Source organism: Beauveria bassiana (assembly GCF_000280675.1).
Source record: "Beauveria bassiana ARSEF 2860 unplaced genomic scaffold BBA_S00004, whole genome shotgun sequence".
In the NCBI taxonomy this organism is placed as follows: Eukaryota; Fungi; Ascomycota; class Sordariomycetes; order Hypocreales; family Cordycipitaceae; genus Beauveria; species Beauveria bassiana.
Window position 1 is genome coordinate 25585 of NW_007930839.1, and position 14890 is coordinate 40474.

Here is a 14890-nt window from a genome sequence, read left to right on the forward strand (position 1 = left end):
ATTTTGACTGTCAACAGGATTATTTTATGGAAAAGTGGAGTCACACACGTGCTCATCGCCTTGCCGCGCCAAACCATTAACAAAGTGGTCCGTGCGCTGAGCGAGTGCATACATCTAGCCGGACGACGCCGGACGAGTTCACCAAATGAACAATTTAGAACATCATGGCAAGTCAAAATCTCTTAGGAAAAGAAATATTGGGCTTTCGCACCCTCCTCACACTATTTCTGGATCTATCGGTCAAATACACAAATTGAGCGAGCTGCAATGCTGTGATTCCTCCTTTTAGATATGAGTCTATATACCTGATTCATCATCTGTTGATATGGAATTTTTACATGTCCAAAGCAATCGCTCACTCTAGGGCATGTCCATCTATCCTTCAATCCCTTTTTTCGCGGCAGTCAACGCCTTACAGTCATAGCCATATCCGATCCGTCCCTCAAACAACCGGATCCAATGAAGTCTCAACGAAGTCTATTGCATAGGAAGCCAGCTTGCAAGCCAGACAAGGGCCCGAAACAAAACATGTCATGATGAGAAAGTCAAAGGCGGCAACAAAATAAGCAAATAAACAAACAAAACATAGAGCGCCACGTTCTCGATTCGCTCTCGCAATCAAGACGAAAAAGTATCCCAATCCTGGTGGCAACAATGTCCGTCGCCCTACAAGCCATAATACACATCAACCGCACCATTTAGTCACCAGATCGAGCCAGCGTCTAGTAACCCTCAGCAGAGCCGGTAGCTGGGGCAGACCCGTTGTGTGCAGTGCCACCGGAGCTGTACATGTAATTGGGGTCGGCCGACGGCTCGGCGGTGCTTGCGCCCTCGGCAAACTCTCCAGTGTTGGAACCAGCAGTCGCGGGACCGGCACTTCCTGGCCGGTCGCCGCCCGCTGCGGAGCTACCCCATGGAATATTCTCCGCGGCGCGCTCACGGTTGGTCGCATTTTGTTGCTGGAAAAGGGTCAGTCCTTGCTCTGATCAGGTGGTACACGGCATGCTCACCTCTCGGTACTTGGAGAGATACACCTTCAGGGCCTCGGCATAATTCTCAAATCCGAGCGATGTCATGGCGAACAGGATATCCTCGCCGTTGACAGTCTTGCGCTTCTCTTGCTGACATTTTTCCGAAGCTATACACATGATGTCAGGTCTCTGCGGAAAACTATGCGCAGAGTTGCGTTGACCTACCTTCGCTAGTAATAAAGGAGATGAACTCGCTTACACATTCCTGCATGCATTCCTTTGCTTCTTTGGCAATCTTGGCATTGTCAGGCAGTGCATTCTTCATGATTCGGGCAACTGGTGCAATAGGTTAACACAGCGCAAATTCGCGTGGCTGGGCGCGAGCCTAGGGCAGTGACATACCATTAGCAATAGGCAGCCATCTATCTTGTTCCTTGACGCCGTCAAAGTCGTAGGCGCCAGTGGGATCCTGGGAGTCGTCCATTTGTCCCTCGTCGCCAGGGGATTGAACAGGTTGCTCGGCATCCTTGGGTGGTGATTGAGCGGGCTCCGACATATTTGGCTGTTTTGGGGGCTTGGCAACGGCTACCGTGATACAAAGGCTTTTTTATTTTTTGGCGCAACGGTTGGGCTGAAACGCGAGTCTTTCCGGCTGTGAGTTCCCTTTGGCTACAGTGCTGGGCTGGAGTTTCCAGGTTGAGTCAAATGGAGGGGGGGTGCGGGTCGACGTCGGGTTGGCTCGAGAGACGAAGAGGGCTGCGTCACTGTGAGAATCCAGTCAGTCAGTTTGCCAGTCGGTACGAGGTGCTCTGATTTGCATTAGTCTCTGGAAGCAGGGACCGGCGGCTCCGGGTCCTCGGTGCACGGCTCAGGACGGGTTGCGCCAGGGGACGGAACGTGTGCGAGAACGAGTACTCTGCCGTATGGGAGAAGACGGTTGGGTTTCCAAGCTGCAGAGGAGGGATGACGGGAGGGAGGGGTGGAGGGGGTGTTGGGAGCGAGCATGTGCTGGCGCGCGCCCACAACAACGTTTTTTCGCACAGGGGCGGTTGCATCGCGCCAAGCCGGGGAGAATGCCATGACAGTGTATAAACGACGGCGCCCTTACCTCGAAAGCTGCTGCTGCGCGATGTGGGCAAGAGGATGGAGAAGAAGCGCGCGTGATGCGAACGCGGCTGGCTCCAACGGGTGCTGTTAGGAGCTGCGACGGCGCGATTGTCTGAGTCGTCCAGATATGCGCAGGGCTGCAGTGTACAGCGGATTCGATGGGGAGGGCGTCGAGATAGGCGATATGGGCGATATGGGCGATGCGGGAGGGTATGGGCGTAGGAGGGCGTGCGCCGGGATTCAGGAAGCAATCAATTGATGCGCAAAGATGGAAGAAAAGGTCGCGGGTGAACGAGCGGCGACGGACTGCAGCTTGCATTCGGAAAGGTGGAGCACTGAGGGAGGCGTGGGGTAGCAAATCAGTACCTAGGTACTTGGGTAGGCAGGAGAGTGAGGCTTAACTCGATTATTTAATGATAATTGACACAAGCACCATCTGTCAAGCTCATCCCTATTCAGCTATCTAGCACTTTCACGTCAAAAGGAAAACAACCACTCGGAACTAAAGCTGCGGTATCCGAGTGCCAGTAGGATGCTCGCCAAGGCTGCTATAGTCAGGCCGCGGGAGTAGCTGCTTAGAGTTCTCTAAATGCCACGCTCAACGTCGAGACTTTGATACTTTCCAAACGTAACCGCATTGGTGGCTGCTCTAGTGGCTGATTGGGCCGTCTCGGTCCCTTTCTTTTCAACGCCGTGCAGCAACACTCTGCAGCAGTGTGGGTAGATCAGCGCATCTCTTGATCCCAAGTTACGTATGTACGCAGCCTTTGCGCCCGCAACGAAGCCACTGCCAGCACAACATATCATCCCAGACGGCATAAGAATGCTCTTGTTTACACTATCACCGTCTCACCCTCTGCCTCAAAACAATGCACTCTTTTACTCGTGCATACTTCCCACCGCGGCCCACGCAAGCACGCTCTACGAGTCTCCACACTTCGGCAGCCGACTTTCAAGCTATGGCGAAGAGCGGTGTGCTTCTCCAGGATCTCCTGGCAAAAGCCACCATGTCAGCTCTTTACTTTCCATCATCATACTTCTTATTCTTGAACGTGAATGTACATTAGTGTGCATAGTCATGATGCCATGGTCCAAGGTGCCCGGTTCCCCGGCGCGCCAGCAACCTCGCCTCGCCCGCCCTGCAGCTGTCAACATCGGGCAGCGTGATGCCTAGCAGCATTCCTTCAAGTTCTATGCAGTATGCAAGCCACTGGAAAAATTTCAACGCATCATTGTACTGGTCTCGTCTCGTCTCGGGTCTTTGCGTTTGTCCGTTTCACTTTATGCATCTCCGGGGCTTCACTTGACCCTCCATGATGGCATCGCTGTGTGCTTCATTGCTCATCGATTTTGCCTGGCTTGGCCGACAACGCACGCTGGATCCGTCAGGCTAGCCTTGGGCCGCATTGCGTTTTGCACACGTTGGGGGCTGTGTATGTGGCTGCCTTGTTGCTGTACATACAAATAAGGCCTGCTAGTTCAACGTGCGCAGCAGACTGGTGGTTTGCGATCTTGTCACGTACTCCGTTACTGGCCGGCAGACGCGTATCTGTAGTCACCTCTGCCATACAGGTGACGTACAATGTAGGCCAGTGATTCACCCGGATCGCAGCCCGGTCTTCAGATTGTGGACAGAAGAACCCGGAAAAGACCCCGTGTCTGCATCAATAGACTTGTGCTGCCCAGCGAAGCAACTTCACACAACGTACAAAACGCCTGCAATCGATGAACACCGGTAGCCGAAACACAAAAAAAAGAAATTTTTTAAGTAGTGTGTGCAGATTTCCTTCCTTTTATTTCCGATCGGCTATCCTATTGCTGCACGACTTGGACATTGTTCTTCTTCTGCATCAGAGTTAGCAATCGCAACCTTTGTAGCCATCGTACCGAATTCTTGCGAATTCACTGACCTTCCACAAGTCGAGCTCATCCTGTTTCGTTTTGTAGCTCTTTACCAAGTCATCCAACACCTTCTTCAGGCCATCCTGGTTCGTCTTCAGAGCAGGCGCAACATCCTCAACTGTCTTCTCCACAAGGACGCCGTTGATAAGCCGAAAGCATTTGCGGTCCTTTGGCAGGGGCTCGAGTGTCTCGAGAACGAGCCTATAGAGGTAGGCATGCAATTAGTATCATCGACTTTTAGGTGGGCAGTTGCATGAACTCAAGGTGAAGTCATCACCTGTGTGATGCCTCACCATGACCACAATGGCAACAAGATATCAAAGCGCGTACTTGTGCTCCTCAGCTTCCTGCTCGATATCTCCAATTTTCTGTGCTATTTGCTGCAGCACATTCTTAAAGTTGGAATATTGCGTTTGCAGATCTATGTCCCGGTTAGCGCCTCTTGTCATACGGCAAACGCAGCGCTGACATCCCCGTCGACGACTTACCCTGCTGCTTCTTTCCAGGCGCCTGAGTCTGAGCAGACATGATGAAATACTATCGCCGCTGATGTATTTGCGCTTCTGAGACTGCTGACTGATGTGGTATAAGGGTTGGAGTTGGGAGCTGCGAATCTGCGGTTTAGCGTGATGAGTTTAGTGGTCGTTGCTAAATTCCGGAGGAGGAGGCCCAAGCTTTTCTGCCGGACTGTCCTCGGTGGCGTGGTGGTGTTTCGGCAGCGACCCGCGCAGCCTGGCTCCTCTCTACTTGGGACCGAAAATGCTCGATTTGAACAACTCTTCGGGCCAGAAGCATAACAAACATGCACCCTCATCTGCATACAAAAAACGCGCTGGGTATGGCGACAGACTTTGTGATCCTTGGAACCATGTTTGACTGACGACGGAGGCTGCAGCGTGTGAAGAAATCATCGCCCAGCTCGAGGAGTGCCACGCCAAAGGCTTCATGCACAAGGCCGCCGGCGGGTGCAACGACGTTAAAGAAAAGGTCAACCACTGCTTACGAGCCGAACGAACCAAAATGCAAGCCGACAACCGGGCCGCAGCGCGGGCAAAACGCGACAAGATCAAGAAGGCCCAGGAGGATCTTGGTCTCTGATTTTCTAGCCCGCCACTTCAACTGACAATGTACACTACATATGGGAACGAGGAGAGAGACGATAGGAATACGGTTGACCATCAAAACAAAGGAAATATTGTACAATAAATGGGCGGCGTTCATCTTGACCAATGGGGTATGGAAGCGTTTGAGAGGAGACATTATCATCAAATTAGTCATACATATTGCCCAAATCTTCAAACGTCACAGTCCTCCATGCCCAAGACTGCATTTATTTCCAACCCGATCTTTAGGCAGAGTTCTTGAAGGCACTGCCAAAGGTAATGGCACCAAAGGTGGACAGAACACTGAGGAGGATGGGGACGGGCTTCTTGAGGCGGATGGCGCGGGGGATAGAAGCACCGCCCAGGATCACAGAGGCAAGAAGACTGAGCTCAATGCCGTAGGGCTGGCGGTTCTGAATGCGATAGCCACCGAGGCCGTCTGTTTCGGAGAGCAAGTCAGCACAGGCCACGAACTTGCTTTCAAACCGCTCGGAATATCAATAACGTACAGAGAAGACCGACAGAGCATCCGGCAATAATAGAGGGAGCGGATCGTGTCTTGGCATATCCCATGATACCGCCGCCGGCCGTCAAGGCGGCGAGGACAAAGGAGGTGTACTCGAGTTGCGGAGAGGACTTTGTTGCGAGATGGTCAGCGACGGCACGGCTTCGGTCGGGGAACACGAGTTATCAGCGCGACTGTTTCTTGTACATACCATGGTGGCGATTGAATCCGAAGAAATCAGTATTCTAGAGATCTGGAGCGATGGCAAATTCCAGAGATAGAAATAAGCACAAGAAAACTGCAATTCTCCGAGAGGTTGCGAAGCTGAGCTACCACTGCTACCTGGACTGACGACATACTGGTATACCCAGCAGTGGGTCTGTCGGCCGCGCGCCCCCAGAAGCTAGACCCCCAAAGGTGGGATGCGACTGTAGCCAATCACCAGCGTTGGCTCCTTGGAGCTGTCGTGTCCGGTACCTGGCCTCTCTCTACCTAGGTCTTGAACATTCAACGACGTTTGCACTACTCCTCGACCTGATCATTGCCGTCCTTGCTCTTATCAATTGAAAGCTGAAGCTACTGCTTCAATTTCCGCGCCAATTGTCTTCTCTTGTCACCTTCAAACATATCATCTCCTCTTCGCCATGGCGCCCAAGAAAAACGCAGCTGCCGCTGCGGCCACGACATCAACGGAGAAGCAACCCGTCACCACGACCGCACCATCGGCCGCCGCGAAGCGCTCCTCGGCTATCTCGACGAACAAGAGAGGCGCCAACAGATGGGACGTCGTCTTTCAAAACATTTACACCCACTACACCAAGGAGACGGCTCAGCGCACCAAGCTGATTGACGTCTTCCTCGCCTTCCTCGTCGTGGTCGGCGCTCTGCAGTTTGCCTACTGCGTCCTTGCTGGCAACTACGTATGCGGCTTTGCAGCCATAATCTACGGTCTTCTTTATTTGGAATAGCCTGCTAACCGTTCTGAACAGCCATTCAACGCGTTCCTCTCTGGCTTCTCCGCCACTGTCGGCCAGTTCGTCCTTGCCAGTATGTCATATCTTCGACTGCGACCCTTTCCTGAAAGTCTCGGCCGACCAGCTAACCGCTGCAGTCTCTCTCCGTATCCAAACAGCAACGGTCGACAAGACTGAGTTTCCTTCCGTCTCCCCAGAAAGGTAAAATTACGACTCGTCCCTTGACGTGCCTTGTGACACGATGATACTAATTGATAAACAGAGCCTTTGCCGATTTCGTTGTCTGCAGCTTGATTTTGCACTTTTTCTGTATCAACTTTATTAACTAAAAGATGTTTCGGTAATCGAGAATATTGACACGAAAATAGCGAGCTGCAAGGGTCGGCCGGGCTGGCATATAGATGTATTATAGGCGATGACGGCATTTCAACAGCTTGCAACAAATAACAAAACACATGCAAAACTCGAATATCCCGCGGGCGACTCAAATATGGGAATCTTGACTATAAATAAAATTCTACTCATGAGTCTTCTTCGGCAGCAGCAGCAGCAGGCGGCGTTTGCGCTGGACTTTTGGGTGGCCCTTGTCCGGCCTTGGGAGGCGGCGGCACCCCAGCTGATTTCGAGGCCGGCGCGTTGTCTAGCTTGCGGCTCTTCTCTTCCTCTTCTTTGAAATAGTCATCCATAAGGTTATTGCTCGTATGAGATGGTTTCTCCTTCTTCTTGCCTGCCTTGGGCGGGCCACCCGCTGGCGACGCTGTGCGGTCCACCAGCTGCGCCGGCACCAGAAACGACGAATTGCCGCCCTGCGCAGCGTCCGCCGGCACAAAGGTTGACCCCGTCGCGCTCGGCGTCTCCGCCGCGGCGGCCATGGCCGCTTTTTCGTTGCGGCCGTCAAACATGGTCTCGCCGGGCGCGTCGACGGGCTCGCTCAGCGGCGCGGGCAGGCGGTGCAGCGCCCCGTAGCCGAGCGTGCATCCGATGGCACCGTTGCCGCCCCATTCGCGGCTGGGCTGTATCGTGACCTCGCGTGTGACGTCGAACTCGTTGTTGTAGACGTGCAGGCGCAGCGGGCGGCCGATGAAGTCCTCGACCAGCTCGCCCAGCGCCGACTCGCCGTGCAGGGCGCCCTCGGGGCTGCCCAGGATGTAGTCGCTGTAGGGGAGGAGGCCCGCGAGGTCGGCGGGCGAGTTGGCGGGCACGTCGAGCACGTGCCAGATGTTGGCGGCGAGGGCCAGCGGCGAGTACTGTAGGGAGAGGCCGAGCGAGGCCGTGTTGGCGGGGACGGGGATGTGCATCTCGCGCGTTCGTTGTCCCTAGCAGGCTGTTAGCTGGGACGCCGTACACGAAGAACGGCGTCAAGTGCGACTTGCCTTTGCACTCCAAATTCCTAGTGAAACGCTGCCGCCAGCGCAATTTCGTACTTCTTGAGCAAACAAGCTTGGGTCTGGGTTGTCCTGCTCAAGGCGTCAGCATCCGTCGTCCTCGCGGGCGTTGCGAGAATTACAATCGGTCGCCCATTGATTCCAACAACGTAGTCAAACCACGGCTCGATAGCCAGCTGCAGGTCTGTGTTTCGCAGCACCTGGAAGCCAAATGACCCTCGGTCTTGCTGGCTATGCGAGGTGTCACCACCATCCAGGCGGGACATGAATCGATTGAGCGCGTTGAACATGGTGGCTTGAGCGGCCGCTTCCGGCAATCGACGCTATATCCCTGCAGATGGTTTTTATTTATTGGTTCCGGGTTTGCTATGCGATGATGGGAGTGTTCAGTTGTGTACTGGGATTGCTGGATGAAGCTACCTGGTCGTAGCTGAAGCAAGCTGGCCCAGAAGGTAGCCCACCCAAATCGCTAGCCAGTGGAGCTCGTGGCGCCGGTGAACAACAACTTTTAAACCTGTCAAGGCCGTCAATCACATAGCGAAAAGATATATCAGAGCAAATATCCGACTAACTTTACGCCTGGCAGCTTAATCCATGATATAAAAAAACATATACTGCCTCATTGGCGCGTATCGCCTGTCATGGGCGACTCTGGCGAGCCCAACGGCGACCAGCCAGTCTACGAGTTTGAGCCTGCAGGTTGGATAGATCTTACAGACGCCTGCCATCACTATGAGGGCAAACACGAGGTGCCGTGGGATATCCAAAAGTAAGATGGTCGAGTCATTCTATCGTTAATATTGCTCACGCGGATTCTAGATATTTTGCACAACGTTATTCCATATTTTCCTACTACGATGATGGTATCTGTATGACTGACGACGCTTGGTTCGGTGTCACACCGGAACCAATTGCAAAGTGAGTCGGTTTTTTTTTTCTCAAACTTCTTTTCTGACCACTGAACAGCAAAATCGCTGCGGAGATGAAATCGTCTCCCAAGAAGAAGAAATTCTTGATAGATCTCTTCTGCGGCGCAGGCGGCAACACCATTGCGTTTGCGCAGACAGAGAGATGGGATCGAATTATATCCATTGAGCGCGACGCAGCCACTCTTGCATGTGCGCAGAATAACGTCAGCGTCTACGGGATCGACGACAGCTACGTTACCTGGGTGCACGGCGATAGCTTCGCGTTCTTGAAGACGCTTTTCAGCAACCCATCGGCGCTGCATCCTGATCTTCGGATCGATCTTGACGCAACGGTTTTATTTGCCAGCCCTCCTTGGGGTGGACCTGGGTACTCGACAGACCAGGTCTTTAACCTGGACAACATGCAGCCGTACAGCATAACGGACATGCATGAGGCGTATAGGCCTCTCGACCACGTCCTTTTTCTGCCGCGCACGAGTGATCTGAGACAGCTGGCGCGGCTCGCCCCCAAGGATAAAAAGATTGACATTGTTCAAATGTGTCTAGAAGGCGCAAGTAAGGCTTTGGTTGCGTATATACCTGGAAGAGGGATAGAGAAGGCATGAGCAATGCGCAACGCATCCGATACCCATAATTTATAATAACCTCATTCAATACAGAGAGCTATTGCTTGACATTTAATCAGGCCAATCTTGTGCTCTTGATGCAACTGCAAGCAATTTTGACATGTTTAATCGGCCAGCGTTAGCTGCGAACGTCCTCCCGCCAAACGTCTTGCACTATCGCAGAGACCACGAGCAGTTGACTCATTTTTGTAAAACGTCAGCAGTGTTTTGACTTCTCGGTGTGATTTTCAGCAACGAATTCTATTCGTATATTTTCTTCAGCATGGCCTCTAATCTGACCGCTGTGGTGCAGTTAGCTCATTGCCCCCCCACAAGCCCTCTCATCGTAAAGACGGATCGTTGAAATCTTCAACATCACCCACAAGCTACGCATCCATAAAGAATCCGGCTCCAGGCAGTGACAACACCGCCAAAATGGGTGCCAAGGACAAGAAGAAGAATAGCGAAGGCAAAAAGGCCAAAAAGGTACAATGCTAGCAATTATCAAGCAGAAAACCCCCAGATACAAAACACTTTGAGTGACGTCTAATGCGGGGCACCTAATAGGCTGAGAAGCAGGCCAAGCAGGCCAGCAAAGGTGAGAAGAAAGCCAAAAGCAAGCAGGCCAAAATCGAAGGCAGCGACGCCGAGGATGTCGATCTGGACGAGGTGCTTGAGGAGTACCGCCGGGCGCAGGAGCAGTTTCTCAAAATCACCGAGACGGTGTGCGAGGGGCCCCCGCGACCCCGCGCCGCCTCGACGCTCCTCGCCTCGCCGACAGACACAAACAACCTGCTGCTATTTGGCGGCGAGTACTTTAACGGCTCGCTGGCGCACTTTTTCAACGATTTGCACATTTACAACATTGCGCGCGATGAGTGGCGCTGCGTGACGTCGCCCAACGCGCCGCTGCCGCGTTCCGGTCACGCCTGGACGCGGGCGTCCAACCCCAACCACGTCTACCTCTTTGGCGGCGAGTTCTCCTCGCCCAAGCAGGGCACGTTTCACCATTATGCGGACTTTTGGCGCCTGGAGCCCGCCACGCGCGAGTGGACCAAGATTGAGGTCAAGGGCAAGGACAAGAGCCCGCCCGCGCGCAGCGGCCACCGCATGACCTACTGGAAGCACTACATTATCCTCTTTGGCGGCTTCCAGGACACGTCGAACCAGACAAAGTACCTCGCCGATCTATGGATCTTTGACACGATCAACTATGTCTGGCATAGCCCTGCGCTGCCGCCCGCGCAGCTCAAGCCCGACCCGCGATCGTCTTTTACGCTGCTCCCCTCTGAGCAGGGCGCGGTCCTCTTTGGCGGCTATTCGCGTGTCAAGGCCACAGTGGCATTGAAGAAGAAAGCGGGCAAGGGAAACCAGGGCGCGAGCAGCACAGGCCAGAAGAACGTTCTCGTCCCAAAGGTGCACGAGGACTGCTTCTACCTGCGCATGACGGTGCCGGCCGCCGACGCGAGTCCCAACACGCCGCCGACGGTGCGGTGGGAGAAGCGCAAGAAGCCCGGAAACACGCCGAGCCCCTCGCGCGCGGGTGCCACCATGACCTACCACAAGGGCCGCGGCATTCTGTTTGGCGGCGTGCACGATGTTGAGGCGAGCGAGGATGGCATGGACTCGGAGTTTTTCAACCAGCTGTTTGCGTGGAACGTTGAGCGCAACCGCTTCATGCCGCTCGTGCTGCGCAAGCCCCGGCACCAAAAGGCCCGCCCAGCGGAGCAGCGCGTGAACCGGCGCGGGCGTGGCCAGGCCAATGAGGAGGAGCTGCTCCGGCAGCTGGCGGCGCTGGAGACGGGCGCGTCGCTCGAGGATGTCGATGGCATCGAGCTGGAGAAGGAGGAGGAGCCGGAGGAACAGGCCTCGGTCAAGGAGATGCCCGTGACGATGGAGCCGCCTCATGTGCGCTTCAACGCGCAGCTGACGGTGCAAAACGACGTGCTGTACATTTACGGCGGCACGTTTGAAAAGGCGGACCGCGAGTTTACGTTTGACGACTTGTACGCGATTGATTTGGTGAAGCTGGACGGTTGCAAGGAAATCTTTACCAGACCTGTCGAGGACTGGGTTGTAAGTGCACTGCGCGGCGGTGAGATTGGACTGCGTTTTGGACTAATCAAGTCTGTGCAGGAATCTGACGACGAAGACGACGAGGATGATGAGTACGACGATGAAGAAGACGAAGAAGATGAAGATGACGAAGACGAAGACGAAGAGCCTCAACAGCAGCTCCACACGCCCAGCAAGCGTGGCAAGAAGAAGGAAGACGATGTTGTGTCAGAGACTACGACCGCACCGTCCGAGAACACGGAGGAAGACGACGCCGAGACGTCGGCAACCTCTGTGGACGACGGTCTACCTCACCCAAGAGTATGTTTGAACCGAACATACCGCCACAACTACCTAATACTAACATGCCTTTTTCCCCCTCTCTTTAGCCTTTTGAGTCGCGCCGCGAATTCTTTGTCCGCACATCGGCCGAGTGGCAGGAGATTCTCATGACAAACCTGCGGTGGAAGAATATCCAGCCCGAGACCATGGCCGTCAAGGAGATCAAGGCCAAGGCGTTTGAGCTGAGCGAGGAGAAGTGGTGGGACTGCCGCGAGGAGATTACGGCGCTCGAGGAGGAGCAGGAGGCGGCGGGCATCCAGGAAGTGGTCAGCCTGGCGGAACGTGGTGATGCGGGTGCGGCTGGTGGTGGTCGCAGGAGATGATGATGTCGCCAAGAACAATATAGAACAAAATCTCTTTCAAAGTCAACCTCTTTTTTTCTTCATTTGTCGTAAGCTTCTGCATGCGCAATGTCTCCTTCTAACGTCTTGAAACTCCGCAGCCGTCACAACGTTCTGTTAATTCTCATCTCAAGCTCCCCCCCAACTCCAAAACCCATACCCTGACAGATTTCCATTCTCAAGTCCGCAATCTCTCCCTCAACGCCAACGCTTCCAATTCGACGCCCCCACCACGCTTCAACGCCCATTCATCAACGCAGCGGCTCAGGCACCACACCCTCGGCCGACCATACCGCCTTCTTGCCCCTCATCCAGAGCACCGCGTCTGCGGCCTTGCTCACGAGTCAAAAGGGCTGCTTCGCCATGGGCGGGTACTGCTTGCCGTCGCGCTCAATCTTGGGGTCACAGGCGCAGCGCTCTTCCTCGGGGATGGAATCCATGACCATGGGGACGTGAGAGCCGCAGCCCCACCAGGTTGATTTTTCTAGAAAACCCAGTGAGAAGACGAGACAATTTTGTGAGTATGAGCGAGTTTGGATTGACGCAGTCATGGACCGGGGGACGGGGGGTTGCTGGAGTCAATCTCCTGGGCGAGCAAATTGCAGAGGGGGGAGAAAACTCACTGCAACTGTCGCAGGCTGCCTTTTTGCACATTTTGATTGTAATTTTAGGGAATTTATATTTTAGGAGAGGAGCCTTCTCTATGTATAATTGCGATGGAGCTGATGAGAGATGATGTGGTATTTATTCAAAGATGCGTCGGCGTGGCGAAGAGAAAGTCGGCGAGCTGACCCGCCGCCATACATTTTCGGTCGGCGAGGTCGGTCGCAAAATCTCCGGTTCCGCCGGGAGACAAGCGGCGTTGTTGCAAGACATGGCTTTTACAAGCAATCCTTGTGATTTAGCCTGCCATACATTATACATTATAGCTTCGCAATTTTGCACGAATTTGGGTTGCATCATGATTTCACATTATAACAACCCAAGATGCATCAAGAAAAAAAGAAACCAAGAAACTCGCTGTAGCAGCATTCGGGCATTCTTCTAAATACAACAGGGTATTTCCTTCCAGGGTCCAAAATGTGTACTCGTTTAATAACACAAATTCGGACATGTAATCCCTTGACACACACTTTGTACATTCCTTTTGCCTTTGCCAGTAGTATCGTAGACTGTTGCACGGGGTGCTTATTTGGCGGCGCGTCTCTTGTCCGCTAATTCGCTTTCAGCAACAGCGCGAATCAGGTTGACAGCAAGCTCGCGGCCGCGCTCTACAGCTACGTCGGAGGCGTCGGCCGGGACGTGGAGGAAGCAGACCTTGCCGGGACGCTGCTGCTTATGAAGCGTCGCCAGGCTCGAGTAGTAAATAAAGTCGCAGAGGTACCGCCCGGGGTCGTCCGAGATGCGCAAATCCATGTCGGGCTAGAATGCCAGATTTTCCCGAGTTAGCCCTTTTCTCTCGCAAAAAAAGAATAGCGCCGGACCGCTTTTTCCCCTTACCGAGCTGAGCTCCTTCCAGCGCAGATGGATGTTGGGAATGTCCAGCGCCGACTCGAGCTCGTCGGGCAGGCCGCTCCAGATCCAGTCGCCGTCGCGCCCGCCCGGCAACTCGTCCTCGAGGAACTCGCCGGCGACGTCGGGCTTGAGGTAGCCGGTGCGGTGCGCACGCCGCTCCAGCGCGTACTGCGGGCGGGCGCTGGCCATGCCAATGTGGACGCAGGCGTCAATGCGCTGGCCGCCGTGCTGGGTGGCGGCGTCGTCCCAAAAGGACGGCACCAGCCCGCGCACGGTTTTGTAGGTGACGCGAATGGCCTCTGGATGCACGAGAATGCGCACGCGCGGCATGTCGGCACCGGCGGCGGCGGTCGCTTCGGCGCTGGATGATGATCGGGCGCGGGGGTCCTTGGCGCGCAGAGGCGGCAGGTAGGCGGGCAGGCCGCGAGCAATCTCCCATGATGGGTTGACGGGATATTGGACGCGGAAAGGCTATCACAAAAAAAAAGAAGAAGAAAATTCCCCTGTTAGTGGCGTTTTTTTTTTTCGGACTGTTGGGTGTGATCAAGAATTGTTTCTTAGTCGGCGCTTCATGTTCAGTTTCCCACATCGGTCGCCGGGGGCTATTTACACAAGACACGGACGGGTAGGGAAAAGGGCACAAGGCGGGGTGACAGTGACGACGGCGATGAGGTCAGAGGGAAGAAGCAGAGAGGAAGACGTACGCCAAAGCCCGTGACAAGAATTGTAAATTCCTCTTGACTAAATTCAGAACCCATGGGCTCGAGATGGCGAGCGTCGCCCATTTGTTTCGTTTTCGTTAATAAAGAGACTTGTGGAAAGTCAGAGTCCTGGTTGAAAGCAAAGTGCCATGTATTGTTGTCGGTCATTCAAGACTATAGAATCCCAACGCCACTGCGGTAATGCAGCTTTACTACCTAGCGGGCGTAGTGCCGAAGCCAAGCCCTGTAATGTGCATTTACAGTGGGGAAACATAGGATGCTCAATACAGATTAGTTATAGTTATTCGTACTTTTTTTTTGTAGACGCCCTTGACCTGGCTCTGGTACCCGGTGCATCGCCGCCTCTCTATGCCATGGAGACGGAACACCGACTCCGCGTGCAAGGCTTTACGTTTGTCGAATTGATTGGTAGAAGAGGGTTCATACGTTCTCGT

General features: G+C 54.1%; 9 protein-coding genes across 9 annotated transcripts; 3 read left to right on the forward strand and 6 right to left on the reverse strand.

The window, feature by feature from the left end:
* Positions 1-722: 722 nt before the first annotated feature.
* On the reverse strand, positions 723-1527 carry BBA_01787 (CCAAT-binding protein subunit HAP3; the record flags this gene model as incomplete). The annotated part of the gene is made up of 4 exons (XM_008596884.1): positions 723-959; positions 1011-1138; positions 1197-1307; positions 1374-1527. The coding sequence occupies 4 exons, from the start codon at positions 1525-1527 to the stop codon at positions 723-725; spliced, it is 630 nt and encodes a 209-aa protein (XP_008595106.1).
* Positions 1528-3890: 2363 nt separating this feature from the next.
* On the reverse strand, positions 3891-4508 carry BBA_01788 (Gim complex component GIM4; the record flags this gene model as incomplete). The annotated part of the gene is made up of 4 exons (XM_008596885.1): positions 3891-3923; positions 3989-4181; positions 4311-4401; positions 4469-4508. 4 exons carry the CDS (start codon positions 4506-4508, stop codon positions 3891-3893), a joined length of 357 nt encoding a protein of 118 aa, XP_008595107.1.
* Positions 4509-4782: 274 nt separating this feature from the next.
* Positions 4783-5078, forward strand: BBA_01789 (UPF0287 family protein; the record flags this gene model as incomplete). The annotated part of the gene is made up of 2 exons (XM_008596886.1): positions 4783-4816; positions 4876-5078. The coding sequence occupies 2 exons, from the start codon at positions 4783-4785 to the stop codon at positions 5076-5078; spliced, it is 237 nt and encodes a 78-aa protein (XP_008595108.1).
* A 250-nt stretch (positions 5079-5328) lies between these two features.
* Positions 5329-5945, reverse strand: BBA_01790 (transmembrane protein 14C; the record flags this gene model as incomplete). The annotated part of the gene is made up of 4 exons (XM_008596887.1): positions 5329-5522; positions 5593-5719; positions 5800-5841; positions 5931-5945. The coding sequence occupies 4 exons, from the start codon at positions 5943-5945 to the stop codon at positions 5329-5331; spliced, it is 378 nt and encodes a 125-aa protein (XP_008595109.1).
* Positions 5946-6232: 287 nt separating this feature from the next.
* On the forward strand, positions 6233-6891 carry BBA_01791 (DAD family protein; the record flags this gene model as incomplete). Its single annotated transcript, XM_008596888.1, has 4 exons — positions 6233-6508; positions 6578-6635; positions 6700-6763; positions 6825-6891. 4 exons carry the CDS (start codon positions 6233-6235, stop codon positions 6889-6891), a joined length of 465 nt encoding a protein of 154 aa, XP_008595110.1.
* A 192-nt stretch (positions 6892-7083) lies between these two features.
* Positions 7084-8237, reverse strand: BBA_01792 (GRASP55/65 family protein; the record flags this gene model as incomplete). Its single annotated transcript, XM_008596889.1, has 2 exons — positions 7084-7878; positions 8070-8237. 2 exons carry the CDS (start codon positions 8235-8237, stop codon positions 7084-7086), a joined length of 963 nt encoding a protein of 320 aa, XP_008595111.1.
* Positions 8238-8588: 351 nt separating this feature from the next.
* BBA_01793 (kelch domain-containing protein) lies at positions 8589-12201 on the forward strand (the record flags this gene model as incomplete). The annotated part of the gene is made up of 6 exons (XM_008596890.1): positions 8589-8716; positions 8767-8865; positions 8914-9431; positions 9795-9967; positions 10049-11857; positions 11926-12201. The coding sequence occupies 6 exons, from the start codon at positions 8589-8591 to the stop codon at positions 12199-12201; spliced, it is 3003 nt and encodes a 1000-aa protein (XP_008595112.1).
* A 362-nt stretch (positions 12202-12563) lies between these two features.
* Positions 12564-12873, reverse strand: BBA_01794 (uncharacterized protein; the record flags this gene model as incomplete). The annotated part of the gene is made up of 2 exons (XM_008596891.1): positions 12564-12703; positions 12843-12873. The coding sequence occupies 2 exons, from the start codon at positions 12871-12873 to the stop codon at positions 12564-12566; spliced, it is 171 nt and encodes a 56-aa protein (XP_008595113.1).
* Positions 12874-13407: 534 nt separating this feature from the next.
* Positions 13408-14519, reverse strand: BBA_01795 (pyroglutamyl peptidase type I; the record flags this gene model as incomplete). The annotated part of the gene is made up of 3 exons (XM_008596892.1): positions 13408-13641; positions 13720-14205; positions 14439-14519. 3 exons carry the CDS (start codon positions 14517-14519, stop codon positions 13408-13410), a joined length of 801 nt encoding a protein of 266 aa, XP_008595114.1.
* Between the last annotated feature and the right edge of the window lie 371 nt (positions 14520-14890).